The 16,189-nt window shown below is 34.0% G+C and overlaps 1 protein-coding gene across 1 annotated transcript in view; it reads left to right on the plus strand.

Annotated features, from left to right (window-relative positions):
- ds (dachsous cadherin-related 1) overlaps positions 1-15,965 on the plus strand; it is a 166,193-nt gene extending 150,228 nt beyond the window's left edge. Inside the window, exons 13-15 of the mRNA XM_070650991.1 lie at positions 7,294-8,459; positions 11,789-12,121; positions 12,421-15,965. Of these exons, the coding sequence (XP_070507092.1) occupies positions 7,294-8,459; positions 11,789-12,121; positions 12,421-15,380 (4,459 nt within the window). The 3' untranslated portion in view covers positions 15,381-15,965. The remainder of the gene's footprint in view (positions 1-7,293; positions 8,460-11,788; positions 12,122-12,420) is intronic.
- The last annotated feature ends 224 nt before the right edge of the window (positions 15,966-16,189 follow it).

The following is a 16,189-nucleotide window of genomic DNA, read 5'->3' on the forward strand; positions in this document are numbered from 1 at the left end:
CGCCCTCTGGCTAGATTGTTGATAGATTATCCGCCATACCTGCTTCAATAATGAAAGCACTTCAAAATCCACTTTAAAATCTCCATCAGTACCCTCCCATCTCCATCTCCATACACACACTCAACCTCACCTAACCAATCATCATTACACTCTTAATCATGATATGATATGATTAAAGCTTCTGGGATTGATTGCATTCGATGAGTAATTTGGTTGCATTAAGTACAATCCCGATGAAAAGAGTTAATGCATTGAGCAATTGCCAAGTCCAGGCAAAATATGATAAATCTACTTGAATAAATAAGCACAAAAACTGATTCCTTTACTTTTTTTCGTACTCAATGCGACATTTATAGATTTTTGTTGTATGATAAACGGGGAGAGTTAAAAAAAAAGAAGTTTTTTTTTTCTTTGGACTGTGCTGAAAAGATATAAAGGTCTTGTCGTAGTCATTATATAACTTTTTTTGCCGATCGTGTTTTCAACTTGAGCTTGGCGGTTTTTTTTTTTTGTAAGTTTGGCTACTGCGAACAGCAATAGCAGCGGGATGTCTAAAGTGATCAATAATATAAAAAAAACTAAAAATGAAATTTTATTTATATAAAAAAAAGTTTTCATTTTTATTTCAACAAAAATATAAATTACTTATTTTTATAAAACGATTTAAAAATTGCCGTGTGTCTTTTCTCATGGAAAAAAAAGTCATAATAAAATTAAATATTTCTCCTCTATCAAATGAGTTGGCAATGGAGCGGCAGCTCATTAGATTGGTAAATTATTACTCAACTATATAGCACATTCCTTTCACTGCGTTGCATTTTTATTGCTTTTTAAATTATTTAGCTTTTTTATTATTTTTTTCTATCATTGCAAGTGACCCGTGTGGTAAATTTGTGAGATTATTAACTTTTAAATTAAATTTTCAAATTTTAAATCAAATTTTTCAAATTTTAAATTAAATTTTCAAATTTTAAATTAAATTTTCAAATTTTAAATTAAATTTTCAAATTTTAAATCAAATTTTCAAATTTTAAATTTAAATTTTCAAATTTTAAATTAAATTTTAAAATTTTAAATTAAATTTCAAATTTTAAAATCAAATTTTCAAATTTTAAATTGAATTTTCAAGTTTTAAATCAGATTTAAAATTTTCAATTCAATTTTAAATCAAATTTTAAATCAAATTTTCAAATTTTAAATCAAATTTTCAAATTTCAATTCAAATTCCAAATCAAATTTTCAAGTTTTAAATCAAATTTTCAAAATTTTAATCAAATTTTTAGATTTTCAATTATAAATCAACATTTAAGAATTTTAATTCAAATTTTCAAATTTTTAAAATTTTCATGTTTTAAATCAAATTTTCTAATTTTTAAAATTTTCAAATTTTCAAATATTTAAATTCTTAATTTAAAACAAATTGTTTAATTTTCGCAATTCAAAGCTATAAATTTTTCAAATTTTTAGATTTTCAATTTATTAAATTTTCACAAAATTCCTCATAAGGGACCTCAATCCACAGACATACAATATATATTTCTTTTGTGACTGTCAAGCAAATATTGTTTAGATAAATTTAATTTAAATGCACCTTGTTTAATTTCAAGCATGCTAACAACTTCTTTTCTCATTTTAATTCAGCAATTGACGGATAGTCATTCAGCAAATTTAATTAATTATAAATTTTTTTCCACTCACAAACTCGCGCATTGATTTAAAAAGCTAGACATTTAATTACCCATAAAGTCATTTTTTGTGTGATATTGCTGAGTGAATTAATGGATTCTTGGCAAGTATATCTAGTTAGTGATGACGAGGCACTGCTGAGCTTGTTTCTCATCGACCAGAAACAGCACAGATATTTCATATTTAAATACCCATAAAACTCTAACAAGCAATTAATTAGTAAAATTGATTGAAAAATGAATTTTTAAAGGATTTTGTACTTCCATTATAATTGAGAATAAACAGCATATTTCTATTATTCAGCATGTACATTGGGCAATTTCAATAGCTAATAACAGAGTACGTTGTCGATGCCATTATAATCCTTTTCAATTCACGTACCTGTGTGTACCTATGGTGAACAACTCGAATTACAACACAAAGCGATTTATAAACATATGCCAAAAGGCTGAATTATCCACTATATGCTCCATCTCTCTTTCACTTATTGCTTCTTATTTTATTTTTGGCAAATATTGTGAATTCTTCTTGATTTTTTTGGCTCTTTTTTTATCATGGATTATTGAGGGTAATGTGGTGAGGATTTTAGATTGTTGAGTTAATTTAGTTGGTTTTGGATGAAGAGGATGGATGAAGTGATGGATGGGATATTGAGGCTGGTATCCCGAATATCACAAGTTCAGTCCATCGATCTAACATGCGACACCAGGCACATCGTTACTTTTTGCCTGATTTTTGATCAATTTTTCTGATTTATGCTATTTGAGAAAAGAAGTTCCGAGCTTGTTTACCAAATTGAATCAACATTTTCAACATCGATAGTCAATCCCTATACCCGAACAACACACCATGTTTGTTAGGACACCATCATATGGCCATAATTGCATTAAGACGCAAAGCTGCCCTGACAGAACCATGACGACTGATTTCGACTCATTTTTACTGCAAAAAATGCGGTTAACCGCATTGTGTTGCTTGAGATAGATATTTACATGCTTACTTCGCTGACTATACAGATCAATTATGTTCCATGACCTTCCTAAGATTGCGCCTGAAGCTGGCTTCCGTCTGTAAATTGAATTTGAATTGTACAACCTTTAATTAAATATATAGTTGAGGTGTCATGTACATGTATCAATTAAGTTTAGTCTATAAACATGTCAAAATGCTCAATAGTTAGATTTTATTGAATTATAGTCAATTATGACGTCAAAGATCATGCTGAATAGCAATCTATGACTGATCCTAATTAAATCATTCTTAGCTTAATCAAAATCCACAAAATCACCATTAATCCTCTACCAAAATCCAAAAAAATCCACATCTGACTCATCATCATTCTCCAACGATCATTCCCAACTTAACATCTACCTTACATGACTACATATATTCAAAAATGAGCAAAAAATGATCGCCGTTAAAAGACACAAAGCATACTCTACAACCACTTTATGTTTAATTACAATAAAAGAGCATTAAGTGCTTACCTGAATCAACACAACGAACGGAACAGACTTGTTGTAGAAAGGCAATGAAAAAAAAGGGCAGAAGAGGTAAAGGTACAACAAAAAAAATATAAAAGATATGCATAATGGCAAATGGGATATTTCGCTGAGCATTTTTTTTTTTGTGTGAAATAAAAAAAAAGAGCCGAAAAAAAAATTGCATATGGGAAAGTGAGAGCCTTGCAAATGACTTCATAAAATAAACATAATAAAATAAAAGTATGCTGTTTTTATGTCATAAATCTTTATAATATTAAATGTAATAAAAGGAGCATACATACCAAGAGGGTAATTTACATGTGATGTGTATCATAGGCTTTGATGTTGAATGGCTTTTTGGATGTTAAAATGGAATTTGAATTGCAGACTGTGTCAAGAGGTTAAAGTATGGGATGGGGACAACGTGTTGCTGACTTGATGGCTGTTGCATGCTGAATTTGGCTTTATGTAGGCTTGTCGGTGCAATTTAGCTGAATTTGGCATTCGGTGCAATTTAGCTGAATTTTAACAATTTGTGCATTCAGGGACGCTTAGCCGAACAGCAATAGCCAGGTTAGCCAAAAAGAAGACGTCATAGCAACGACAATACGTAATGTTGCCCGGAATGTTAAAATCAGATAAACTAAACCGAACTGCAATAGCTAGGTTAGCCATCAAGTAGACATCATGGCAACGACAAGACGTAATGTTGCCCAGAATGTCAAAATCATCCGTTATGTTGCCATCAGGGCAATTTTGCAGCATCTTACCGTTGACACAGGGATGTCGCGATGCTCTAGCGCATACGTTGTGCTGTTTGGGTTAAATGACAAATTGATGAGCTTGAGACGAATTTGAAGGACAACCTTGAAAACCACATAATGTCAAAATGACACAAAACCTGGCACCAAGCCTGCATGACTCTAGCAAATTCTCTGATTCAGTGAATTCCACCATATTCGCACCTTTCTTCAAAAGATCCCAATTCCCAACATGACATCATTTGTAGATGACCCTCCCTATAAGTACCAACAATTCCATCGTCCCAATGATGCATTATAATAGTACTATAAATCGTAATAAGCCACTTTCCATATCGATTTTATTCAATGAAAATTTATTTATTTTTTTTTTTTGTCTTCAATTTAATTTCATTACATACGATGCCAAATGTGATATTCGATGATATTCTGAGAATTTCCATTTATAGATTCATGTTAATCATTCAGCCACTCAACGCCTTTAATTAATGCAATTATTTGCTTTCATGCATTCTTAAATATCTCTTCAATGTATTTTTGGTATTTTTTTTTCTGTACCTATATGTAACAGCGACGATGACGATGATAAACATACCATTTCTGTAGATATGAACATACATGAGTGTATACATCATAATAAATGAAATAAAATACATGAAATTGAGAAATGAGATGAATATGAAAGTCCATCATTTTCGCTTTCGACAAGTTACAACATCACGCCCACCTACACCAGAATTTCATATATCGATGTATATTGAGATAATGTACATATATGCATATTGCTTGCTGGTTTTTTTTTGTGCTGCAGTCAAGGATGCATTTTCCCATTTTTATTTAATACTTATTTTTTTATATTTTATTTCAACCTTAGCAAGTAAGATGAAAAAAATATTGTTTTGAAGCTGAATTTGATGGGAAGATGAGTTTTTGGGATGTGCGGATTGGGGAGTTTTTGAGTGGCTGGGATACTAAGAATTGAAGATTCATTAAGATGGTACAATTGGGACTTATTGGGACTGCTAACCTGAATATCACAAATCGGTTACTTACTTACTTACCTTGCTCGTCGTGGAGATAAATTGTGGTTCATGTCCTACCTTAGACGCTTCTTAAAGGCTCTATCGCTGACTTTCGTCTGCCAATTACCAATACCTAATGCTATCTCTATTAACAGCGTCTATCCATGAGTTGTTAGGCACAAATCGGTTTATTGATCAAAAATCTTGTCGCAGCAATGCGTGACTATGATTTGCTGGCAGATTCGGTTTAAATCCGGAACCATGACAAAGTAGCCCCGGCCTGGTGAGAGATTTTGGATTGATTAACCGATTTTGTGCTATTTGGGCAATATAGATGTTATAAGCTAGTAATTGCTAGTCCCTTTTGTACCACGGCACATTTAGATTGTTCAAATAATTTCGCGAAATGCCTGAGCATCCTCCACATCACACTAGCGTGCCGTGACTCACGGGTTGTCCACCATAAATATACTGTGACTGATCAATCTTCAATCAAGACCCTCAATGGATATCGTGACAAAATGTATTCGAGCATTGTCAATGCATAGTTCATTAACCATCTAATCAACCCTTAAATCTTGCCTAAATCAGCAAATCCAGAAATTCTTCATACCCATCCCCAAAAACCCCAGTTAATAGAATCCCAAAAAACAGCGCTTAATCCAATCTTCATCCCATAACTCATTTAAATTTGCAAGTTATTATTATTTATATGCGAAAGATTTCTCTTAAAACACAAGCAAACCAAGAGAGAAAGGAAGACATAGTGAGAGAGTGAGAGAGAGAGACAACTGACTACAGAGAGTGAGAGAAAAAAAATTTTGTGTTGCGATGATTTATTATCACGTGAATGAGTTATAACGAGCAAAAAGAATTCCGTGGTATAACCTTATTAAATGCCTTCAATATTACAATCGTGAAAAAGACTCTCGATTTTTTGTTATTCTTTATTTTTTTATTTTTTTTTTCGGTATGCCATCATGTTCATAAAACGAAAATTCAATTTCATATTCATATCGACAGAAAGAAACACCATTTTAAATGGATGTTATAAACGTTTTATTGCCTATTGCCTTTCTTTTATACTCATTTTATTTGCTTCAACTGCATTCGCCTTTAATTCTTGTTTTTTTTTTTTGATATTTTGTTGTTGTTGGTACATTTGCAGAAGAAATTATTATTATAAGCGCAATCTGGAGAATATTTTGGGATTTAAGATGTGAATTTGAAGTTGCTGTTGGGTTGCTTTAAAAGATTAATTTTGAATTTTGAGGTCTAGTTTATTTCGCTAGCCATACAGATGAATTGTGATCCATGGCCTCTCTCATATGTTGCCTGAGCCCAAGGCATTGACACACGTTTCATCCGGATGAAAGGATTCTTCATCTCCATACAAAAATTTCATCCGGATGAATGATTTGTATGGGCCGGATGAAAGCGAATGAAGAGTGTCAATGCCTTGCCTGAGCCTGACTCTATGACTGCTGGCTACAGACCAATTGATGGTCTTACAATTGATAGTTGCTGAATATATTAAACTTTAGGCTTTCTGGCCTTGTCATCCTGGACATCACTCTGTACAATGATTGAGAGGTTGGTCTCTGATGAGATTCTAACCCACGTACTCATAAAAGAATGATCCAAATTTCCGGTCGTTGCCTGAGCATTCGGCCAAAGACGGCTAACTCTCACATGGGGAGATTCGTCTATAAATTTCGGCTTGAAACCTCAGATTCCACTCTAATTAGATACCATAAGTTGGTTAAAACATTGATTGTAGGTTTACAGACCTTAAGATCCATAGCTGAGTGTTTGAAATATGTTGCATGACTAGTGATGGCTTAGCCTTCCTACCGTTCAAACCTAGTCCAGCAGCTTATAGTCCAACAAAACAAGACCCTAACAGACAATGAGCATTCTCACTTAAATGAGCGTTCTCATGAGAATTCTCAGTCAATTTAACTGAACATGCTCAATTTTGTGAACACAATCTGCTGTTGTGAACATCCTCCTTGTCTTCTCAACAGACATCACCAAAAATGCGCCAAAACCTCTCAATCATCCAATAAATTCCCAACCAATCCCCACAATCATTTAACAGATACTTGAAAAATCGGCTTTTATTAGAAAATTTATTTTAATGTCGTTGGTGATTTACCAAATTATACACAATTCCAACAAAATAAAAGAGAACTCTCCTGAAATCAAGTCTTTAAATAAATTTATTCATTCTTACCTCCAACTTTTATTTAAATATTTATTTTATTTTATTTTTTTCTTATTCTTAAATCGTTTCTTAATTATTTCTATAATTTCATTCCTTCTTTATTTTTTTTGCAGATTTTTTGATCGAGAACGTCAACACATTTACAACTTTATGGTTGTAGCAACGGATGGTGGTCGATATGATGCAAGATCACAGCGTGTGCCAGTTCAAATAACTATTGATGATGTTAACGATCAGATTCCAATGTTTGATAAATATCCATTTACAGCACAAGTTGGTGCACTCGTACAACCCGGTCAACAATTGTTACAAGTAACAGCAACAGATGCTGATCAGGGTACAAATGGTGAGATTGTCTACAGTTTGGCAAATGATGGTACAAACAGTAAATTTCGTATTAATCCAACAACGGGTGTATTGAGTGCAACACAAAGTCTTGCAAGTGAAAATGGAAAGCTTCTTCATCTTGAAGTAATTGCACGTGATAAAGGCAATCCGCCACAACAGGCAACAGGTTTAATTGAGTTGCGTGTAGGTGACGTACCACAAAATCTTCCAGTTTTACGCTTCCAAAAAGATATTTATAATGTGACATTGATTGAAAATACACCGGCTGGACATCTCGTTTCACAACTAAATGCTGTACGTAGTGATGGTAGACGTCAAAGTCATAAGATTATTTATGCTTTTGGCAGTGGCAATGAGGATGAAATATTTTCAATTGATTCAACAAGCGGTGAAATTCGTGTACTTAATGCTGAAAAATTGGATTTTGAACGTTATCAACAAAAAAATACAGTTAATAATCCATCGTCAAGCGGAAGTGGTATACATTTAGTTGTTGTTGCACGAAGCGAAGGTGCACAATCACTATATGGATATTGTGAAATTTACATTACATTAAAAGATGAAAACGATAATTCGCCACGTTTTACGCAACAACATTATAATGCAGCTGTGTGGGAGGGTAAATCAAAGGGAACATTTGTGATGCAAGTGACTGCACATGATGCTGATCAAGGTGCAAATTCTCGTGTACTCTATCATATTGTTGATGGCAATCATGATAATGCATTTATTATTGAGCCAGCATTTAGTGGAATTGTTAAGACAAATATTGTACTTGATAGAGAAATTCGTGAGATTTATCGACTTAAAGTTATTGCAACGGATGAGGGTGTGCCACAAATGACAGGCACTGCCACTATTAGTATTCATGTTGTTGATATTAACGATAATCAACCAACGTTTCCACCTCGAAGCATTACTGTGAGCGAAGGTAGGTGAAATATTTATAAATTGAGAATATTTTTTTTTCTGCTCAATAATTTTATTGATTTGTGGAGCATCTGCTTCCGTGTGTGAGATTTTGTGGTGTGTGTCGATGAATGTTTACTTGAATATTGACTTTGACTAGCTCTTTTGACATTAATTGAAGCTTCTGTAGCTCTCTAGACACATATTAGACACTTTGCTGGCTAAAAGGATCAATTGTGATCCATGACCTTCCTTGTATGGCATCTGAAGCTGATTCTATAGCTGATTATTGCTTGTTATACCAAATGGACCTGTTAGCATCATTTTCCACTTCAAAACCCCCTCAATTCTACTCCAAATGCTCGATTACTCTCAGCGACATTCCAAGAAATAATTACACTCACCTAGTAACCCCCAGACATCACAAAAATAGCAAGGAAGTTCACAAACCCCAAAACCTTTCACCTCCTTTTTTCCACTCAATAATTTCATTGATTTTACCCATCCGTGGATAATTTCAATTCATCGATTTTTCCACCAATATTATTTATTTTTTTGGTCTTAATATAAAATTGTTGAAATATCATCGAAGGTCGATTCCAATCTACATCTATCAGAAATAAAAATATTTCAATCGAAAATAAATCAATAAATTTTAATATTTTTTTTTCTACAATTTCCTTATATGCATATTTACACCCGTAGCATGTTATAGTGTATAGAGATGATTTAGGGATTTTATTTTGTGATTATGGGGATAGTTTGGAGGTTAGGGAATGCTAGAAGGAGCTTCTTTAGATCTCTCAAACCTCTTCAAGTAACACCTTGTGACAAAATCATGAACCATCAGTAACAAAATTGAAGGATACCACTCCAACCTCCCGTCTCTTCCTCTTGCCTTTTGCCTAACTTACTCGCTTACTTCGCTAACTGTACAGGCCAGTTCTGATCCATTACCTTCCTCAGATGTTTCTTGAAAGTGGCTCTATCACTGGTTACCACTTGACAGCTTCCAAAATCTTTACTCTGCTCCATTTAAGGCTCAGATGTCACTGTAGTTTCCAATAACCTTACTCAGAATCTTTACCCACTCAGATGTCACCTGAAACTGGTTCTAACGCTGGTCATCGATTAACAGTTTCCAATAACTTCACCTTTTCCTCTGTCCTCTCTCAGTTGCTACCTGAAATTGGGTCTAACGCTGGTCATCGTTTAACAGTTTCCAATCCCCAGGCCAACCTTCCATATCCTTCCTTATGTCCCCTTACTCAACCGTTCCATGATTCCCAAAGCATCCCCAATTTCAGTAAATAAAAATTGAATAAACGAGTAAGAAAGAGTTAGACTCAACTCGGTTTCTCATCTGATACAATTTTTTTCATATTATTTTCTTCTTCACGCTTATTGATTTATATTCGATGTTACCATTTGTATTTGGCTTATCTCCTCGACGACATGTTACAGAATTGAACTAAAAAAAAATGAATTGTTGGTGTAAATTGTTCAATGCAGTTTTTATTTTTTCTTATTTTTATCCTTGATTGAAACTGTTTGTAAGTAATGTAACATGTTTTGTATTTAAAAATATCTTTCAATATTTCATTCATGTTCACATAAAGACGATGAAAACTTTCTTTTGTGTTTTATGTTTTGTTGTTGTTGATCGAAAAGTTCTGTTGGACATCTTGGAGGAAGCATGTAGACTGTACAAATGTAAATGGTTGAGGAAAGATGGTAGATTGGGATGGGAATGAGGCGCTTTTTTGTGAATTTATGGGAATTGATGATCTATTGATGACTTTGTAGCTAAATTTCAGCTTATAATCTAGTTCATGGATCTTTTTGACATATTTTCAATGTTCTTCTGGATCATGTCACTTGTTGAGCTTTAGGATAACTCTTATTCTGATTATGGCCAATTGAATGTTAAGTAAAGCATTCAGAGGCTCATCCAGAGCTTCATAGTGTGTTCTGTGGCTACTTAAAGGTCACCAAATCAGGATAATTCAAGCCATTTCTTCTAATTTGACTTCCACTTTAATGCTTAGCTCGTGCTTGATCCAAATTATACTTTTGATTACAGAAAACAATACCGAAATGTCTGAGTATCGAAATCCTCAACCTCTGAGTCGTTGAGCTACTACATCATACTTAGTATCTTCAGTAGAGCCAATATTAATAGTGTCCCAAAAGTCAAACCAATAAGCTGCATTCCTAGGTTGCTTAAATATTGCTTAAATTTGTCATTGTAAGAGACTAGCTACTGATGTCTTACTTACTTCTTACTTTCTTGGCTGGGGCGCACGAGGGTCCATTGCCGCGCGTAGGAAATGTCTGAAGACAGCTCTATCCCTTAAAACCTTCTGCCAGTTCGTGATAATAAGGACTCTAGCGTCCTTTTCAACACATGCAATTCAGAAATTCTTCGAGGCTACTGATGTCTTAGCAATCTTAAAGATCTGATATTAACTTTGGTTCGACGTGACTCTAACTTGATGCAGGAATCTGTTTATGCAAGAGTCACGACGATCTAGTGTCGAATTTTGGATCGATTAACGGACTTGTGCTGCTCTTAAACCCTGATTAAACTGAGATTAAGCCTCGTCTTCATCTTTTCCCCACAAAAAATCAATTACTGCCCAAAATAATAATATTCAATTTCCCCTAACTTCCATAAATTAATTTAAAAAAATCATAATTTAATCGAAAAGTCAAAAGAAACTGAGAGTACAAAAAGGTAATGGTCTGCAACAATCCTTTTACCTCTTAAAAAGTAAATGTATAGTTTGGTGCTTCCAAAATCAAAAATGACATTAACGATCTCGTTGCAAAATTTATGATGCTTGATAAATGTTGTGTGGAATATGTGTGTTTGGCGCAATGCAACAAAAATGCATTAAGGTTTGCATCTCTCAAATGTTGTTTGTGTCTCTCTTATTTTTTTTGTTGTTGCGGCGTGCGAGGCACCAATCTTTATATACATATATTTTTTTTTACCTCTGCTTGTCGCGTCCCGACTGACTTCTTCTTCCAACTTTTGCATACTTTTATCGGCATTTTATCATCGAGTTTCTTTGCCTCGCGAGAATATGCGTGAGTGTGTGTATTCCTATATACGAAATGAATGTTGCGCGGGGTCCCGTTTATGGTATGAGGTATCTCGCATATTTACCATTTTCTCTCTCTCTCTCGCTCTCTCATTTCTTCTTCTTCATTAACTTTAGTTGAGCCTGAAGGAAATTATGCAATTTGATATTTTTTTTTTAATTTTAAGCAACAAAAAATAAGAATTTAATCCGCACATAAAATTACTCATAAATAATAAAATTTTGAATGATTTATAAATTACAGGAACGGAGCTTGGTACGGTTTTGACGACAGTTACAGCAAATGATGTTGACACCAATCCAGCCATTACGTATAGTTTTATGACCGGTTTTCATAACAACACAGACTTTGAGGATGCAAATGATGTTGCAACGACAATCTTTTCGATTGATAAATTTAGCGGAAAAGTCATTCTACAGAAGCCATTAGATTATGAGGAGAGACAGGAATATCAATTGAGAATTTTAGCATCGGATACAGCTCATGTCGCTCAGACAACGCTGACAATTCGCGTTAAAGATGTCAATGATAATTATCCAATTTTCCAGCAAGCTGCTTATCACTCATCCTTACCAGGTACTGTAGATGATGTGTTTGGAGGGGATTGGGGGTCGTCAGGTAGTGATGTTCATTTTAAAAGGAGTTTTTAGAGTCTATCCAGTGAATTGACGAGTCGGTAAATTGCCAAAAGGTATATAATGACGTTTTGGCTAATGTACCTCAGGATATACCAATTATCAAGGCACTGACCGTTCAATACGTCACTTAAAGACCATCCTTCCAATTTTCAATGGACATCACTTCCAAACAACCCCTAATTGAATGAAAATAAACTGAAAACTTATAACAATATTTATTTTTTTTATGCATTTTAGATGAAACAGGAAATGCCAATATAGAAATATTGACTGTTAATGCGACTGATGTAGATAGCGAGAAGAATTCACTTATCAGATATGCCATCAAAAATTCAATACAGGGATTTACGATAGGTGAAGAGACGGGAATATTGTATGCAAATTTATCAAAAATTCAGAGACCACTCAAAAGTGATATTCAATTGACAGTGATTGCAACAGACTCTGGAGTACCAGCACTAAGTGCAACAACAACTGTACGAATTCATATCAACTCTAGGAATCATATAAAGCCACAATATTTACAACATCAATATCGTACGACAATTAATGAAAATACACCGAGAGGAACAATTGTAACAAAATTATTATCAATTGATGCAGCAGCTGACCTAACAGAACTTAATGGTATATTCTTTGAAATTATGTCCGGTGATGATGAGGGTGTCTTTGAAGTAACATATCCAGAAAGTTATTTAATCCTTACCAAACCATTGGATCGTGAAACAAATGATTATTATCATTTACGTATACAAATGATGGAAGTTGGTATGCAGTCATCAACAATGCATAAAGAGGACAATTCAAGTATTATTAATGTATTTGTATCGGTTGAGGATGCAAATGATGAGAAGCCTGTATTTCAAGCAAGCAAATATGAGATTGAATTGAGTGAATCTGTTCCATTGAAGCACAGCATCATGAAAATTATTGCCACAGACAATGATCAACCAAATACACCAAATTCTGAGGTTGTCTATGATATAACATCGGGTAATGATTTTGGAATGTTCTCAATTGACCTTGTCACGGGTGTTTTATCAGTCAACAAACATTTAGACTATGATACAGGCATACAAAATTATACACTTATTGTACGTGCATGTGATTCAGCTGTCATACCACATTGTTCATTACAGCCATTGTCAATTAATCTAAAGGATGAAAATAATCATGAACCTAAATTTCCCGTACATGAATATCTTGAATTTGTTGGCGAGAATGAGCCTGTTGGTGTCAGTGTATTTACAGCTCGTTCAACTGACTTGGATGCTGGCGAGTATGGTAAAGTTAATTATACAATTTTACCATCAAATGGATATAGTGATGGTGATGACTCGTGGAAGAATTTCAAAGTCGATCCAATTACTGGTGTTGTTACGACAAATGCCATATTTGACTATGAACAACGTAATCGATATTTATTTGATATTAGAGCAATGGATGTTGGTGGTAAATCGACAAATGTTAAATGTAAAATTATGATTGACAGTCGTGATGAATTTAGTCCACAATTTACCGAGAGAACATATCGATTTATTCTCGGACCGACATACAATTTACCAATTGGACATATTATTGGACATGTTACGGCAACAGATAGAGATCGTGGTCCGGATGGACGTGTCGTTTATCAATTAACGACACAACATGCATACTTTAAAATGAATAGAACAACTGGTGCTGTGATGATAAAGAAGAAACTTGATTCAGGTGTTGCACTTGAGTCCGGACGTGATATTAGTCTTGTTGTTACAGCTAGTTCAGGACGACAAGGCTCATTAACGAATATGACAGTTGTTGAGATTATTTTTGATCCACTTGCTGATCCAGGAACAAATTTAGCAAGTAATATGAATAATATGAATGGAGATGATTCAAGTGGAATTGCTGGATGGGCTGTTGGACTACTACTCACAATTCTCTTCCTTGTATTAGCATTTGCTGCTGTTTTTGCATTTGTTCATATGAAAAATCGTCGTCATAAGCATGTCGCAAAAACTGGCATTAGTAATGAGGCTGTTGGCAATTCAAATAGTTATGTAGATCCATCAGCATTTGATACAATTCCCATACGTGGCAGTTCAAGTGGTGCCGGTCAATTTGCACCACCAAAATATGATGAAATACCACCATACGGTCCACATACAGCAAGTTCAAATTCCGGTGCGGCAACAACATCTGAATTGTCAGCATCCGAACAGTCGGGGTCAAGTGGAAGAGGCTCAGCTGAGGATGATGGTGAGGATGAAGAAATTCGAATGATAAATGAAGGTTTACGTGATGGAATTCATGATGGACGATTGTCGGACGTGTCTGTCCATAATACACAAGAATATTTGGCAAGATTAGGAATCGTTGATACGGGAGCAACTGGAAATGCATCAAATTCATCAAGACGTTGCTCTGAGAGTATGGGTCTCGGAAGTACCAAAGATTCAATACTTCATCATCCACTTCCATTACACATGTTCGATGAGGAACCAAATGATGGAGATTTAACAAATCTTATATATGCAAAATTAAATGACGTAACGGGTGGCAGTAGTGATCGTGCAAGTGAAGCAGATGAGGCGGGTACGACAGCAGGTAGTATAGGCATTGGAACAGCAGTAGATCACGTAATGATGAGTAATTATAGTGATGTACCTGTAGTAGTCGGAGCTGGTCCATCAATGAATGGATCACTTAGTTCAATTGTTCATAGTGAGGAAGAGCTGACGGGTAGTTATAATTGGGATTATTTACTCGATTGGGGTCCACAATATCAGCCATTAGCTCACGTATTTTCTGAGATTGCAAGACTGAAAGACGACTCAATGTCAGTACATAGTGGTGCAAGTGCAGCATCAAGTGCCAAAAGCAAACAATCAGCTTTACATATTAAGCACATACCACCATTAATAACAAATGTTGCACCACGTTCCGTTCCTGTTCTATCCGCTCGTGGAAATATGTCACATCATCCAACAGCACCAAATCATTTCCTATTACCTCGTTCAACACGTTCACCAATTAGTCACGACACAACGGGAGTTTTTAACACATCAACAGCAATGTCACCGAGCTTTTCACCATCCTTATCGCCACTTGCGACAAGGTCACCATCAATATCACCGCATGTCTCAGGCGGACATCATCTCGTTTCATTACCTCGTCAACAGCAACAACCGCAACCGCGAAAACATCAAATGTAAATTTATACATTCATAAAGTGTAGTGAAAGGGATTTAAATTTAATTAAAAAAAAGTAAAAAAAACTCTCGGGCTGTGTTGTTAACAAAATATTCCGTATATCCGACCGCCTCGTAAATTTCGAGGACTGAACGTAAAGACAGAAAAAGAATGAAAATTTTTTTGTAAATATTTTAGAATTTTTTATTGTAATTTAAGGTTAATTTAGACATTTTTAAAAAAAATCAATGCAGAAGATAATGTTGTCCAGTGCTAAATAACTAAGTGAACCTATAAGGCTTTGATGATATGAATTATTGTAAATAAATGGAATGCCAATTGTGCCTTTAGTATTATTAAATGAAATTTGCTTCCTCATCGGATGTGAAACAAAAAAGTCTTTAGAAATTATTAAAAAATTGTAAATACTCATAATTAATGAGACATATTTTAAAATGAAACAGAAAACTGAGAGTGTAGCGGGTGATTATGTACAAAATATTTTAATATTATTTCAAGAAAATAGAAAATATTTTTTTCGTCTACTCTTTCGTGATTCTCTTGGGAGTTATGTGGGGATTTGATTTGGGAGAATTTTGATGAATGTTTTTGATGAATTTTTGAAATTTACCAATCTTTTGAAATGTTTGATAATTTTGAAGTTTTTGAAACTTTTGAAAAATGAAATTTAAAATTTTTTTAAATTTTTATAAATTTTTTTTCATTTTTTAAATTTTTAAAATTTTTTTTTGAAAATTTTTAAAATATTTGACAATTTTTAAAATTTTTAAAATTTTCAAATTTTTGAAGATTCATTTTTTTTGAAATTTTG

This window comes from Chironomus tepperi, unplaced genomic scaffold (genome assembly GCF_022539635.2).
Source record: "Chironomus tepperi strain 1889 unplaced genomic scaffold, CSIRO-AGI_Ctep_v1 contig_451, whole genome shotgun sequence".
NCBI lineage: Eukaryota > Metazoa > Arthropoda > Insecta > Diptera > Chironomidae > Chironomus > Chironomus tepperi.